Raw genomic sequence first — 12,879 nt, 5'->3', positions numbered from 1 at the left:
TTGGCCAGGGTGAGCACAAGAGCCTTCACTTCGGGTCTGATTCATCAGACTTACCATCAAAACAAAGTTTATTATGAGAATGTAGTTAACATATACAAAACACAGCAAGAATTTGTTATCAATTACAAACATAAGGAAAACACAACAACTACAGTAATCTATGTATATGTCTCTCAATGAATCCCCCTTAATACAAAATCTAATAAACTAAAACCCCTTTCCAGGGTGTGGCCCAGCACACTGTAATCTCACTTGAATGGGACTGGTCCTTTCCCTGAGATCCAGTTCCAATCAGCCGATACGAAACTCCTTCCGGAACGCCCCTCTATCTTTAAAGTTACCGAGGCAGATTGCAGCACCCAACGTGCTTTCAGTTCCCTGGACCAGCTTTAAAATGAAAACAGTGAAACACTTTCTTCTTCAGTCCAAAGCAACAAACCAAATCTCCGTCTCACCTCCCAGCCACAGCCCAGCTCCGCCCACAAATGACATCACTGAAGCTGCGTGACAAGTCATGTGGTGAGACCAAACGTTTCTTAAAGGGATACTCACATGACAAACCACACACACAGAGCATGGCTATTTGCATAACAGTCTGCGGAGGTGACACAGCATGGACCAGGAGGGGGAGGGGAGAAAAAGGAGGAAAGTAAGAAACAAGGGGCGCGATTCTCCGCTCCCGTGACTAAGTGCCCACGCCGTTGTGAACACCGTCGAGGTTCACGACAGCGCGAAACGGCCCTGAACTCGACCGATTCAGGGCCCGAAAATGGGCTAGGATCGGGGCCGCGAGAAACTCGGGGGGCGTGTCGCTAAAGCAGCGTCGTCAGCTCGTGCCGGGAATCTGCTGCATAACTGGCGTCACTCGCGCATGCGCGGGTTGGCCGGCGCCATCCGGCGCCAACCCGCGCATGCGTGGTTGCCGTCCTCCCCGAGGCCGCCCCGCAAGAAGATGTCGGATGGATCTTGCGGGGCGCGGAGGAAAGGAGGTCCTCCTTCAGAGAGGCCGGCCCGCCGATCGGTGGGCACCGATTGTGGGCCAGATTCTTTTGAGTCCTACCCCGGTGAAAGAACCCCCCTCGCCCCCCCACAGGCCGCCCCCCCCCACCCCCCCATCATTCCTGCGCTGTATGCGATTCTTCCAACCGGCGCGGGAGCGGAGAATCGCGCCCCTCAAGGTCCTTCAAAACAAGTAAGTGCTTGACACAGAGAAGGGATTGAATAAGACAACACCCTGTCCGATGTTTCCTTCCCTGGATTGCACTGGAAAGGGGAATGGGTTGAAATGTGAACACGGTTGCTAACTGGATATTGTTCATTTCATATCGTTGTCCAAGGTGTGAATGACCCCCTCTGAAACCTACCTGCCCAGGTGTTAACGTGCAGCTTTCTCCGTCGAATGTATCCAAACAGGAGAATAGCTTGACAGTACTGAGAGATAACATTGGCAGCGGCCGAGCCTCTGAGAAACAAGTATGCATGTTAAAGGCAGCTTCAAATAAAGTCTGTATAATTTTCAGTAACAATTTCATTTAACAGATATTCCAAAAAAAAATTCAACACGTTTGTTACTTACGGCACTCCGAGCATCAACACATAGAGGAAGAGATAATTGATGACAGCATTGAGGATGTTGGCTATGAGACCAGTGACAATCTGAGGCATGGTGATCCCCTGAGGTGGAACAAAACAATAAAGTAATTGCTGGAATTGTCCTTCAATAGGCCAACAGCGTGTGTGACATGATGCCAAGGTAGCGGGAAGATAGAATCTAACTGCTCTCCCAATGTCCATGTTCAGGATACAATGTGCCCCCCACTGAGGACAATCTCTTTTCCCTCAGTTGGATCAGGTTCATTGCTAGAACATGTCTGATTGTTGGTCTGGGTGACGTGTCCACATTTGCAGTTAACTCATCAAATTCATATTGTCTGTGGCTCCAGGCAGATTCTTCATCTCTCAGAGTGCCAGGGATTTCAATTCACTGGCTTATTTATTCATCTGCCCAAATCTGATTGACCATCGAAATTAGGAAAATAAAACCAAAGACTCCCAAATTATATCTCACTGCAATAATTATTAAAGTAATTTAATGCACACGCCAACATTCAGCGGCTTTACCTGATTCTGAAGGTATCGGATCTCTAAGATATAAAGAAACGTTGCCTGAGAAGGAATATTGAAAATAATTAGCAGCTGACAGCGCATCAATCACTATTAAAGCAGATAAGAAATTGTCACAAACTTCCTTCGAAAATCTGAGCCAGGCCTGTGTAGGGCTTACGATCAATGGGACTGTAGACAATTTGTCTTGGTCCTGTATGGCCCAAGGTACGGCCGATTAGAATTCAAAAAGTCCAAATGTTGCATAACGGTGCCAATTGGTAGCCGGTTACCTCTGAGTCACAAGGTTGTGGGTTCTTGTCCCATTCCCAAAACCGGAACACACAAACCTCCCATGTGCAGGATTGAGGGGATGCTGCACTGTCAAATGTGCCGATGCCGATGTCCCTTGTGCTCCCCAATTGCTTGCCAAGGTCCCCTGGCACAGGTTTGACGAGTGCCCCCTGGTGCCCTGGCCAACATTGATCCCTTAATCAACATCATTTAAAAAATAAACAGATGATCTGGTGATTTATCACATTGCTCTTTGTGATGACGTGCTCTGCACCCATTGACTGCTGTGTTTCCTACACTAAAAACAAACTACACTTCAAAAGTACTTCACTCTTTGTGAAATGTTTTGGATGTCCTGAGCTCATGAAAGGCGTTATAAATGAATGCCGTTCTGCCATTCAGGGCAGCACGGTAGCACAAGTGGTTAGCACTGTGGCTCCACAGCACCAGGGTCCCAGGTTTGATTCCCCGCTGGGTCACTGTCTGTGCGGCGCCTGCACGTTCTCCCTGTATCTGCGTGGATTTCCTCCGGGTGCTCCGGTTTCCTCCCACAGTCCAAAGACGTGCAAGTTAGGTGGATTGGCCATGATAAATTGCCCTTAGTGTCCAAAAAGGGTTAGGAGGGATTATTGGGTTCCGGGGATAGGGTGGAAGTGGGTCGGTGCAGACTCGATGGACCGAATGGCCTCCTTCTACCCTATGTTCTATGTTCCTAGATTGAAGGGCACCAAGGGGCTCGGTATATAAATGTGCCAAGCTATTCCGTAACGGAATCAACTCAGAAAGCTAAAGGTCGGGCAGACATAGCATATGTGATACTGTTATGGACCTTAGCAATCCAGAATCATGGAGGTTAAGAAATAAGTCAAACGTGCTGGCCAATTATCCATGGTGGAAAGGGGTGTGTGCGGATGTGCGGACATTGGATGCGGCAGAGACAGGTTCACCTATGATGCTCTTCCTTCCAAATCAAACTACGTTTGCTGGTGTGGATCCCGTGGACGCTGCCCTCGCTGTGCTGATGGCAGCCGAGTGGGGCAGATGCTGTAGAAGACAGCAGCGACAATGGAGCTTGGAGACTGCACCCCATGTGCAGGGGGCTGCCGCACACCCTGCAGTCCCGGCTGACCATCAGGCTGAAGAGGGACCAAGAAGACGAGGCCAGCGGCGGCCCCTAGTGTACAGGCTTCTTTGGTCCTTTCATGAGCTGACCGACAGCATGTGCTGCAGAAGACGCCTCCTCAGTAGAGAGAGAGTGAGGCATCTGTGCCATGTTCTTGCGGACATGGCATCCCATTGAGGAGGAGGACACCCGCTCCCGGTGGCAATGATGGTGACCGCAGCCCTCAACCTCTGTGCCACAGGTCATTCCAGGGCTCAAGCGGGGGCATGTGTGGCATATCCAGGAGTTGCCTGGGCATCGGACTATATCAACCTCGAGGTGGACTAGGTCCACCAAGATGCAGGATTTTCCGCCACTGGCAGGATGCCTAGGTCCAGGGGCCATCGATGGCACACATGTTACCCTGCGAGCACTGGGGCATCAGGGAGTGCCCTGTATAAACAAGAAGGGATTCCACTCCCTGAATGTCCACAGATGGACTTCACAGCGATCAGGATTCCAGGTTCGATTCCCGGCTTGGGTCACTGTCTGTGCGGAGTCTGCACGTTCTCCCCGTGTCTGCGTGGGTTTCCTCCGGGCGCTCCGGTTTCCTCCCACAAGTCCCGAAAGACGTGCTTGTTCGGTGAATTGGACATTCTGAATTCTCCCTCTGTGTACCCGAACAGGCGCCGGAGTGTGGCGACTAGGGAATTTTCACAGTAACTTCACTGCAGTGTTAATGTAAGCCTACTTGTGACAATAAAGATTATTATCATTATTATTATTATTATTATTAATCAAAGGATTTTTTTCTCGCTGACTCGGTCCTTTTGTTCTGTCTGCATTTCAGGTGGTGAGTCGTTGTCTAGCGGCCTGTCTGCATCTGGGTTTTACCAACATAAAATAATTTACTCACGGGAAGGCCAGGAATAAATATCTGCACGTAGAGTTGTGTTAACCTGCAGGAAAAATGAAAGATGTTGGAAACAATAGGGAAACAACAGCACATCACCATCTGTAACCAAAGGTAAACTCCAAACGGGGCAGTGAATTGTGCAGAATTGGTGAACATAAGGTGGCTGTGGCAACGAAAGCAGGTGGTCAGACCTGGCACACAGCAAAGTTACAGCCAGGCTTCTGTGGGGAGTCAAAACATTAGAAAGAAAATGTTGTGGCCTTAGAGATGGTCATCCCTGGAAAGGGGAATGTTTCTACCGACATCTGAGCTGCTAGAAGATTCGCACATCTTCACTTTGAAGTCAACATTGATTTTAATGTATCATTTATGTGCGTAATTAGGGAAGAAAACCCTTTTGTCTATGCAGCTGACCGGGACGCCAGTCAGTTGGAGTAAGGTCATAATGGACAAGGTTCTCACTTGGCCACTGCAGGAGACTGTTTGAAAGCCAGTAAAATGTGCTCGGTGTTTATGAGGACGGCCCAGCAGGGAAAGCAGGCTATCATGAGAATGAGGATCCCTCTTTGGAGGATCACTCCGATTCGCTTCAGGTTCTTGCTGCCAAAAGTCTGAAAAATCAGAATAAAAATGAAAGTGAATTAGATCAATGTTGCGGCACATTCTAATGGTACCGTTATTCTACAACAACTGCAACTGTATCAAAAAATTTAATAACGTATTTATTCACCGAAACTATAACAGGCCACAAGCAGAATACTGCGGATGCTGGAATCTGAAACAAGAACAGAGGATTCTGGAAAATCTCAGCCGGTCAGGCAGCATCTGGAGGGAGAGAAAGCAGTGTTAATGTTTCGAGTCCTTTTGGCCCTTCATCAGAACTCTGTGACTGCACGGCGGCACAGTGGTTAGCACTGCTGCCTCACAGCGCCAGGTTCCTGGGTTCAATTCCGATCTTGGGTGACTCTCTGTGTGGAGTTTGCACGTTCTCCCCAAACAACAAAGAACAAAGAAATGTACAGCACAGGAACAGGCCCTTCGGCCCTCCAAGCCCGTGCCGACCATACTGCCCGACTAAACTACAATCTTCTACACTTCCTGGGTCCGTATCCTTCTATTCCCATCCTATTCATATATTTGTCAAGATGCCCCTTAAATGTCCCTATCGTCCCTGCCTCCACTACCTCCTCCGGTAGTGAGTTCCAGGCACCCACTACCCTCTGCGTAAAAAACTTGCCTCGTACATCTACTCTAAACTTTGCCCCTCTCACCTTAAACCTATGCCCCCTAGTAATTGACCCCTCTACCCTGGGGAAAAGCCTCTGACTATCCACTCTGTCTATGCCCCTCATAATTTTGTATACCTCTATCAGGTCGCCCCTCAACCTCCTTCGTTCCAGTGAGAACAAACCGAGTTTATTCAATCGCTCCTCATAGCTTATGCCCTCCATACCAGGCAACATTCTGGTAAATCTCTTCTGCACCCTCTCTAAAGCCTCCACATCCTTCTGGTAGTGTGGCGACCAGAATTGAACACTATACTCCAAGTGTGGCCTAACTAAGGTTCTATACAGCTGCAACATGACTTGCCAATTCTTATACTCAATGCCCCGGCCAATGAAGGCAAGCATGCCGTATGCCTTCTTGACTACCTTCTCCACCTGTGTAGCCCCTTTCAGTGATCTGTGGACCTGTACTCCTAGATCTCTTTGACTTTCAATACTCTTGAGGGTTCTACCATTCACTGTATATTCCCTACCTGCATTAGCCCTTCCAAAATGCATTACCTCACATTTGTCCAGGTTCAACTCCATCTGCCATCTCTCCGCCCAAGTCTCCAGACAATCTAAATCCTGCTGTATCCTCAGACAGTCCTCATCGCTATCCGCAATTCCACCAACCTTTGTGTCGTCTGCAAACTTACTAATCAGACCAGTTACATTTTCCTCCAAATCATTTATATATACTACAAAGAGCAAAGGTCCCAGCACTGATCCCTGTGGAACACCACTGGTCACAGCCCTCCAATTAGAAAAGCATCCCTCCATTGCTACCCTCTGCCTTCTATGGCCTAGCCAGTTCTGTATCCACCTTGCCAGTTCACCCCTGATCCCGTGTGACTTCACCTTTTGTACTAGTCTACCATGAGGGACCTTGTCAAAGGCCTTACTGAAGTCCATATAGACAACATCTACTGCCCTACCTGCATCAATCATCTTAGTGACCTCCTCGAAAAACTCTATCAAGTTAGTGAGACACGACCTCCCCTTCACAAAACCGTGCTGCCTCTCACTAATACGTCCATTTGCTTCCAAATGGGAGTAGATCCTGTCTCGAAGAATTCTCTCCAGTAATTTCCCCGGGTCTGCGTGGGTTTCCTCCAGGGGCTCCGGGTTCCTCCCACAGTCCAAAGCTGTGTAGGTTAGGCGGATTGACAGTGCTAAATTGCCCCTTAGTGTCCAAAGGTTAGGTGGAGTTACCGCGATAGGATTGGGGAGTGGGCCTGGGTGGGATGCCCTTTCAGAGGGTCGGTGCAGACTCCAAGAGATGAATAGTCTTATTCTGCACTGTGGGGCTCTATGATTCTATAACTGGTTTAGCACAGTGGGCTAAACAGCTGATTTGTAATGCAGAACAATGCCAGCAGCACGGGTTCAATTCCTGTACCGGCCTCCACGAACAGGCGCCGGAATGTGGCAACTCGGGGCTTTTCACTGTAACTTCATTGAAGCCTACTTGTGACAATAAACGATCATTATTATTATTATAACTATCTCATGGGTAACAAACTTTAACCATCTCTCTCTGTACCTTGGCCTATAATCATCAACCCGATTTCTAACCAGATGTTAGATGTTTTAACACACCTTAGGTAGTATTTAGGGTTGATCAATTATTATGGTAAATTTGTTGCGAATTTAGCAACATGGATATAGCCTTTACACATGTTGCTGTGTGTCAAACAGGCGTGGTACTGGTCAGAAGACTGTGAAAGTGCGTACAATCAGGTAAGAGATGTCTTACAGAAGTCAGAGCTAATAGTTCACTACTATCCCAAGCTAAAGTTACAACTTGCTTGCGATTCGTCACCCTCTGGAGTTGGTGCAGTTATCTCGTACATAATGCCTTCAGGTGAGGAACGACCGATTGTATTTGCTTCCTAAATTCTAACAGGCGCTGAAACAAGTTACGCTCAGCTAAAAAAAGAGGCTTTGAGCATCATTTTCGGGGTAAGAAGATTCCACCACCACATTGCTGGACGTAATTTCACTCTTTTGACAGACCATCAACCCTTGACCATAACCTGTGGGCCACATAAAGGTATTCCTTCTTTGTCAGCTGGGAGATTACAAAGATGGTCATTGATATTGCTGGCATGCACATACGATATCCGGGCAGCGCACTAGCACAAGTGATTAGCACTGTGGCTTCACAGCGCCAGGGTCCCAGGTTCGATTCCCCGCTGGGTCACTGTCTGTGTGGGGTCTGCACGTTCTCCCCGTGTCTGCGTGGGTTTCCTCCGGGTGCTCCGGTTTCCTCCCACAGTCCAAAGACATGCAGGTTAGGTGGATTGGCCATGATAAATTGCCCTTAGTGACCACAAAAGGTTCGGAGGGGTTATTGGGTTACGGGGATAGGGCTGAAGTAGGTCGGTGCAGACTCGATGGGCCGAATGGCCTCCTTCTGCACTGTATGTTCTATGTTCTAATAACACAACAGGCAAATGCTGATGTTTTGTCAAGATTGCCTTTACATGTCAAGCGTGCCTCATAGATTGGCTGAACCATGGAATCCCTACACTGCAGAAGGGGGCAAAATTTGGAAAACCGGAGGAGGTCATGAGTAGTGACAATAGTACTCAGTTCACTTCGAAGAAGTTCAAGGACTACCTGAACGGTGAAAACTACATCAAATAAGTTCCATACCACCTTGCAACGAATGGGTTGACTGAAAGTTTTGTTTAATCATTGAAACATTCCATCAAGGCATCGAAGGATAAGAGGACATTGACAAGAAGAGTGAACAAATTCTTAATGTCTTACCGGAATTCCGCACACGCAACAGCACAGAGTTCACCAGCACTGCTGACATTCAGGAGGAAACTGCAAACACAGTTTGATTTGTTGATACCACCTAATACTTATGAGATTGTCAAACGACAACAACAAGCACAGATTGCTAGGAGAGAATAAAACTCAAAAAGATGAGCTTTCAATCAAGGAGTGCGAGTGCCAGTCAGAAGCTACGCCTTCAGCGAGAAATGGTTACCTGCTGTGATCCTAGCAAAGGCAGGTCCAATATGACACACCACATAGGCAGGTGATGAAAGAGTTTGGCGACATCATACTGACCAACTGCTAGCTTCACAAAGTGAAATCGCTGAAACTCCTCAGAGCGTACTTCTAGTGGAAACTTTGAGCAGTGATATAGTGGTTAGCACTGCTGCTTCTCAGCGCCAAGGACCAGGGTTCGATTCTAGTCTATTGGCTGTGTGGAGTTTGCACCTTCTCCCCGTGTCTGCGTGGATTTCCTCCCCGTGCTCCGGTTTCCTCCCACCGTCCAAAGCTGTGCAGTTTAGGTGGATTGGCCATGATAAATTGACCCTTAAGTGTCCAAAGACGTGCAGGTTATGTGGATAGTCCATGATCAATGCGTGGGGATATGGGGATAGGATGGGTGAGAGGGCTCCTCCGGAGGGCTGGTATGGATTCGATGAGCTGAATGGCCTCCTTCTGCCCAGTAGGGATTCGATCCTATACTTTGGAACAGAGCCTGTACACAGGCAAGTTCAGATTCTGTTTCTGAGGACTTTGCAATGCCTATAGAGATGGACACTGGAGTAACTTTACAGGAACAAAGGACACTTCCAAGGTCACGAGTAGCCAAGTTCCAGAATGTTGAATACACCCCAAAAGGGGGTAGACATCTACCTGAAGTATTGCATTATTAAGTTGTACGTGTATAAATAGAGATAATGCATAGGTGTGTTTGCTGGATAAAAGTCATTATAGAATAGAATTTACAGTGCAGAAGGAGGCCATTCAGCCCATCGAGTCCGCACCGGCTCTTGGAAAGAGCAGCCCACCCAAGGTCCACACCTCCACCCTATCCCCACAACCCCACCCAACACTAAGGGCAATTTTGGACACTAAGGGCAATTTATCATGGCCAATCCACCTAACCTGCACATCTTTGGACTGTGGGAGGAAACCGGAGCACCCGGAGGAAACCCACGCACACACGGGGAGGATGTGCAGACTCAGCACAGACAGTGACCCAAGCCGGAATCGAACCTAGGACACTGGAGCTGTGAAGCAATTGTGCTATCCACAATGCTACCGTGCTGCCCCGTGCAATTATGATTGTACTAAAGAAGCAAAGGGGGAGGGATGCAATGTATCATAAAATACATCCCTGCTGGTGAAGCGTCACGTGAGCTGTAGTGATGTCAGCAGTGCGTGTTTAACGCTCGGGCATCAGTTCTCCATCCGAGATTGTCGGATCATCATCCCTAACTAAAACCTCTCATCCGTGTTTGTAAGAATCCAGAGCTTGGGCACTTCTGTACCTTTTCTCCTTGTGCAGACTCAAAGATATAACACTCTCGGCCTGAGTTTTAAACATCAATTCTTCCTAGAGTTAGCAAATTAATTTTCGGGAGAACATCACCGCCCATTGCACAGCTTGGAGTTGACTGCACCTACCTGAGATATGAGTGTGTCACACGCTGACGACAAGCCAGTACCAATGGAGATGCCTGCTACAGATATTGACTGTGCAAAAGAAATAAAGAAAAGGAACCATTCAGCAAGATCAACCTGGGATGTCAACAATACTCGACAAAATAATACAGAACATGGCGACCCTTCCCACTGTCAGAATCGTCCGCGGCCGCTGAAGGTGACCCCTCCCACAGGGCGGGCGAGCCAGAAAAAATTCTGGAGCCATTGGCAGGGCTGGAAAATCCCATTCACGGATTTTGTCTGAAAGATGAGGGGCGGGATTCTCCCCTACCCGGCGGGGCGGGGGTCCCGGGGGGACGGAGTGGCGTGAACCACTCCGGCGTCGGGCCGCCCCAAAGGTGCCCAGGGGCTGGTTTAGCTCACTGGGCTAAATCGCTGGCTTTGAAAGCAGACCAAGGCAGGCCAGCAACACGGTTCGATTCCCGTACCGGCCTCCCCGAACAGGCGCCGGAATGTGGCGACTCGGGGCTTTTCACAGTAACTTCATTGAAGCCTACTCGTGACAATAAGCGATTTTCATTTTCATTCCCACCTAATGTCCGCACACATCGGCCTTCCAGGATGGCTCATTGAAAATGGTGATGGAGAATGGAGTCTCGAGCTGACGTTTCTGTTCCTTAGCCCAGAGCCACTGAAGCAAGTGCTGCTCTCTAATTGCCCCTCCATTGAGGGCAGCAGGTATATCCCAGGCTTCTTTACAAGGAGCATTTCAGCAGCTGATAAAGGCACTAAGCTCAAAACTGATAGGAGTCACCACAATTCCATCATTATTTCTTTTTTAGAATACCCAATTCAATTTTTTTCCCCCAATTAACGGAGAATTTAGCGTGGCCAATCCACCTACCCTGCACATCTTTGGGTTGTGGGGATGAAACCCACGCAAACACAGGGAGAATGTGCAAACTCCACACGGACAGTGACCCAGGGCCCGGATCGAACCTGGGACCTCTGCGCCGTGAGGCAGCAGTGCTAACCATTATGCCACCGCGATGCCCACCCATCATGATTTTATACAGGATACCTCGTGATGAATAAATGTGCACACTCTGAACATAAACTCACCGACGTGGCAAGACTAACAGCATCCAATTCAACTTTTCCCAAATGTCCACAAAACGCGAAGCTGACAACATTTATTAGAAGCATCATCAACTCTGTCAAAAACTGCGAAAGGAAAATGAGTGATAAATAACACGCACTGGCCATTTAACTTCAATCAAACTCTTATAGCTTTACTCTCACTAAACCCGTCCTAAAACAAGTGCCCTTTTAATTCTTCAAAAACCTGAAGCAATTTTAAATTGATTTATTTTTCCTTGTTTTTCTTTTTTTATATAACTTTAGAGTACGCAATTATTTTTTCCAATTAAGAGGCAATGTAACGTGGCCAATCCACCTATCCTGCGCATCTATGGGTTGTGGGAGTGGAACCCACGCAAACACGGGGAGAATGTGCAAACTCCACACGGCCAGTGACCCAGAGCCGGGTTCGAACCTGGGACCTCGGCGCCGTGAGGCAGCAGTGCTAACCACTGCGCCACCGTGCTGCCCTCTTTAAATTGATTTCAATGTGGTTTCCACAGTTATGAAAGGAAGTGGCAACGTTGATCCAGGCAAATTATTCACCGCTGAAGGATCAGGATACACAAATTAGAAACAATCATCTTTGAAGTAATAAAACAAAAATCAGGCAGAAGATTTTCACCTTTGAGGTAGGAAGTTGTGGAATATGTTCACAGGCAAAGTTATTGGACGGCATTTTCCAAATGGGTGCAACAAAATGAATTGTGAAAAATTAAATGAAGTGAATTTTACAAATATCTTCAGTGAAGGTGGTTGAATGAATGGCGCAATTAAACGGGAATGTAATAATTGTGCACAGAGATATGAGTTGCATTAGTGAGTTCTGTGATGGAGATGATACACAATTAGGTACATTTACAGACCGCGATGTGTGAACGATATGGTGAGAAATTGGATGGGTGTAAACTCACCACTGGCCCAGCCAGTCTGGAGATATGTTTTGCTTCCTGCCAGAAGTTGACGGGTGTCCATCTCGTTACTTTCCCCAGGAACAGGTCACCATAGGTTCCACGGGCCTGGCCAACATTGTCACAGCTGAGTTGCATTGAAATCTCCATTTTTCCAACCCTTGGCAAACAGCAAATAAGCCAGTTATTTTACTTCTCTTGCTTGTACATCTCCACCCTGGCACCCCGCCCTTCCAATAGGTTCCACACTCACCCCTCCGATATAAAATATGGTTACAATCTTAAATCCATTTTGCCCCCTCGCCTTCTGGTCATGATTAATTTTTAACACTTGTCCTTTCAGAGCTGCAGGTTGCATCATCTACATTTAGGGTCCAATGCTGTTACAGGATTTCTGTATATAAGTAATCAAAAGTTAATTATACTGGTTCTTCGCATTTCCATATTTTTCTTAAATGCTGTGCTGTGGATTGGAGCCCATTTTGAGGTAGGTTGAAGGAGATGTTCAGTGTCCTCTGTAGCATAGAATCATAGAACCTCTACAGTGCAGAAGTCTGCACGGACCCTCTGAAAGAACTCCCTACCTAGGCCCAGTCCCTCACCCTATCCTCATAATCCCGTGACCCCACCTAACCTGCACATCATTTGGACACTAAGGGGCAATTTAGCATGGCCAATTCGCCCAGCCTGCACATCTTTGGGCTGTGGGAGGAAACCGGAGCACCCGGA

General features: G+C 47.8%; 1 protein-coding gene across 1 annotated transcript in view; it reads right to left on the bottom strand.

Moving 5' to 3' along the window:
• Positions 1–12,371, bottom strand: part of LOC140386938 (multidrug and toxin extrusion protein 1-like) — a 42,418-nt gene extending 30,047 nt beyond the window's left edge. The window contains exons 1-8 of the mRNA XM_072469845.1: positions 12,154–12,371; positions 11,222–11,323; positions 10,121–10,189; positions 4,878–5,026; positions 4,416–4,458; positions 2,122–2,166; positions 1,577–1,674; positions 1,365–1,462 (exon numbers count right to left, since the gene is read on the bottom strand). Of these exons, the coding sequence (XP_072325946.1) occupies positions 1,365–1,462; positions 1,577–1,674; positions 2,122–2,166; positions 4,416–4,458; positions 4,878–5,026; positions 10,121–10,189; positions 11,222–11,323; positions 12,154–12,300 (751 nt within the window). The 5' untranslated portion in view covers positions 12,301–12,371. The remainder of the gene's footprint in view (positions 1–1,364; positions 1,463–1,576; positions 1,675–2,121; positions 2,167–4,415; positions 4,459–4,877; positions 5,027–10,120; positions 10,190–11,221; positions 11,324–12,153) is intronic.
• Positions 12,372–12,879: the final 508 nt, after the last annotated feature.

This window comes from Scyliorhinus torazame, chromosome 12, assembly GCF_047496885.1.
Source record: "Scyliorhinus torazame isolate Kashiwa2021f chromosome 12, sScyTor2.1, whole genome shotgun sequence".
Taxonomy (NCBI): Eukaryota; Metazoa; Chordata; class Chondrichthyes; order Carcharhiniformes; family Scyliorhinidae; genus Scyliorhinus; species Scyliorhinus torazame.
The sequence above is the reverse complement of the archived record's forward strand: the minus strand, read 5'-3'. Positions and strand labels throughout refer to the sequence as shown.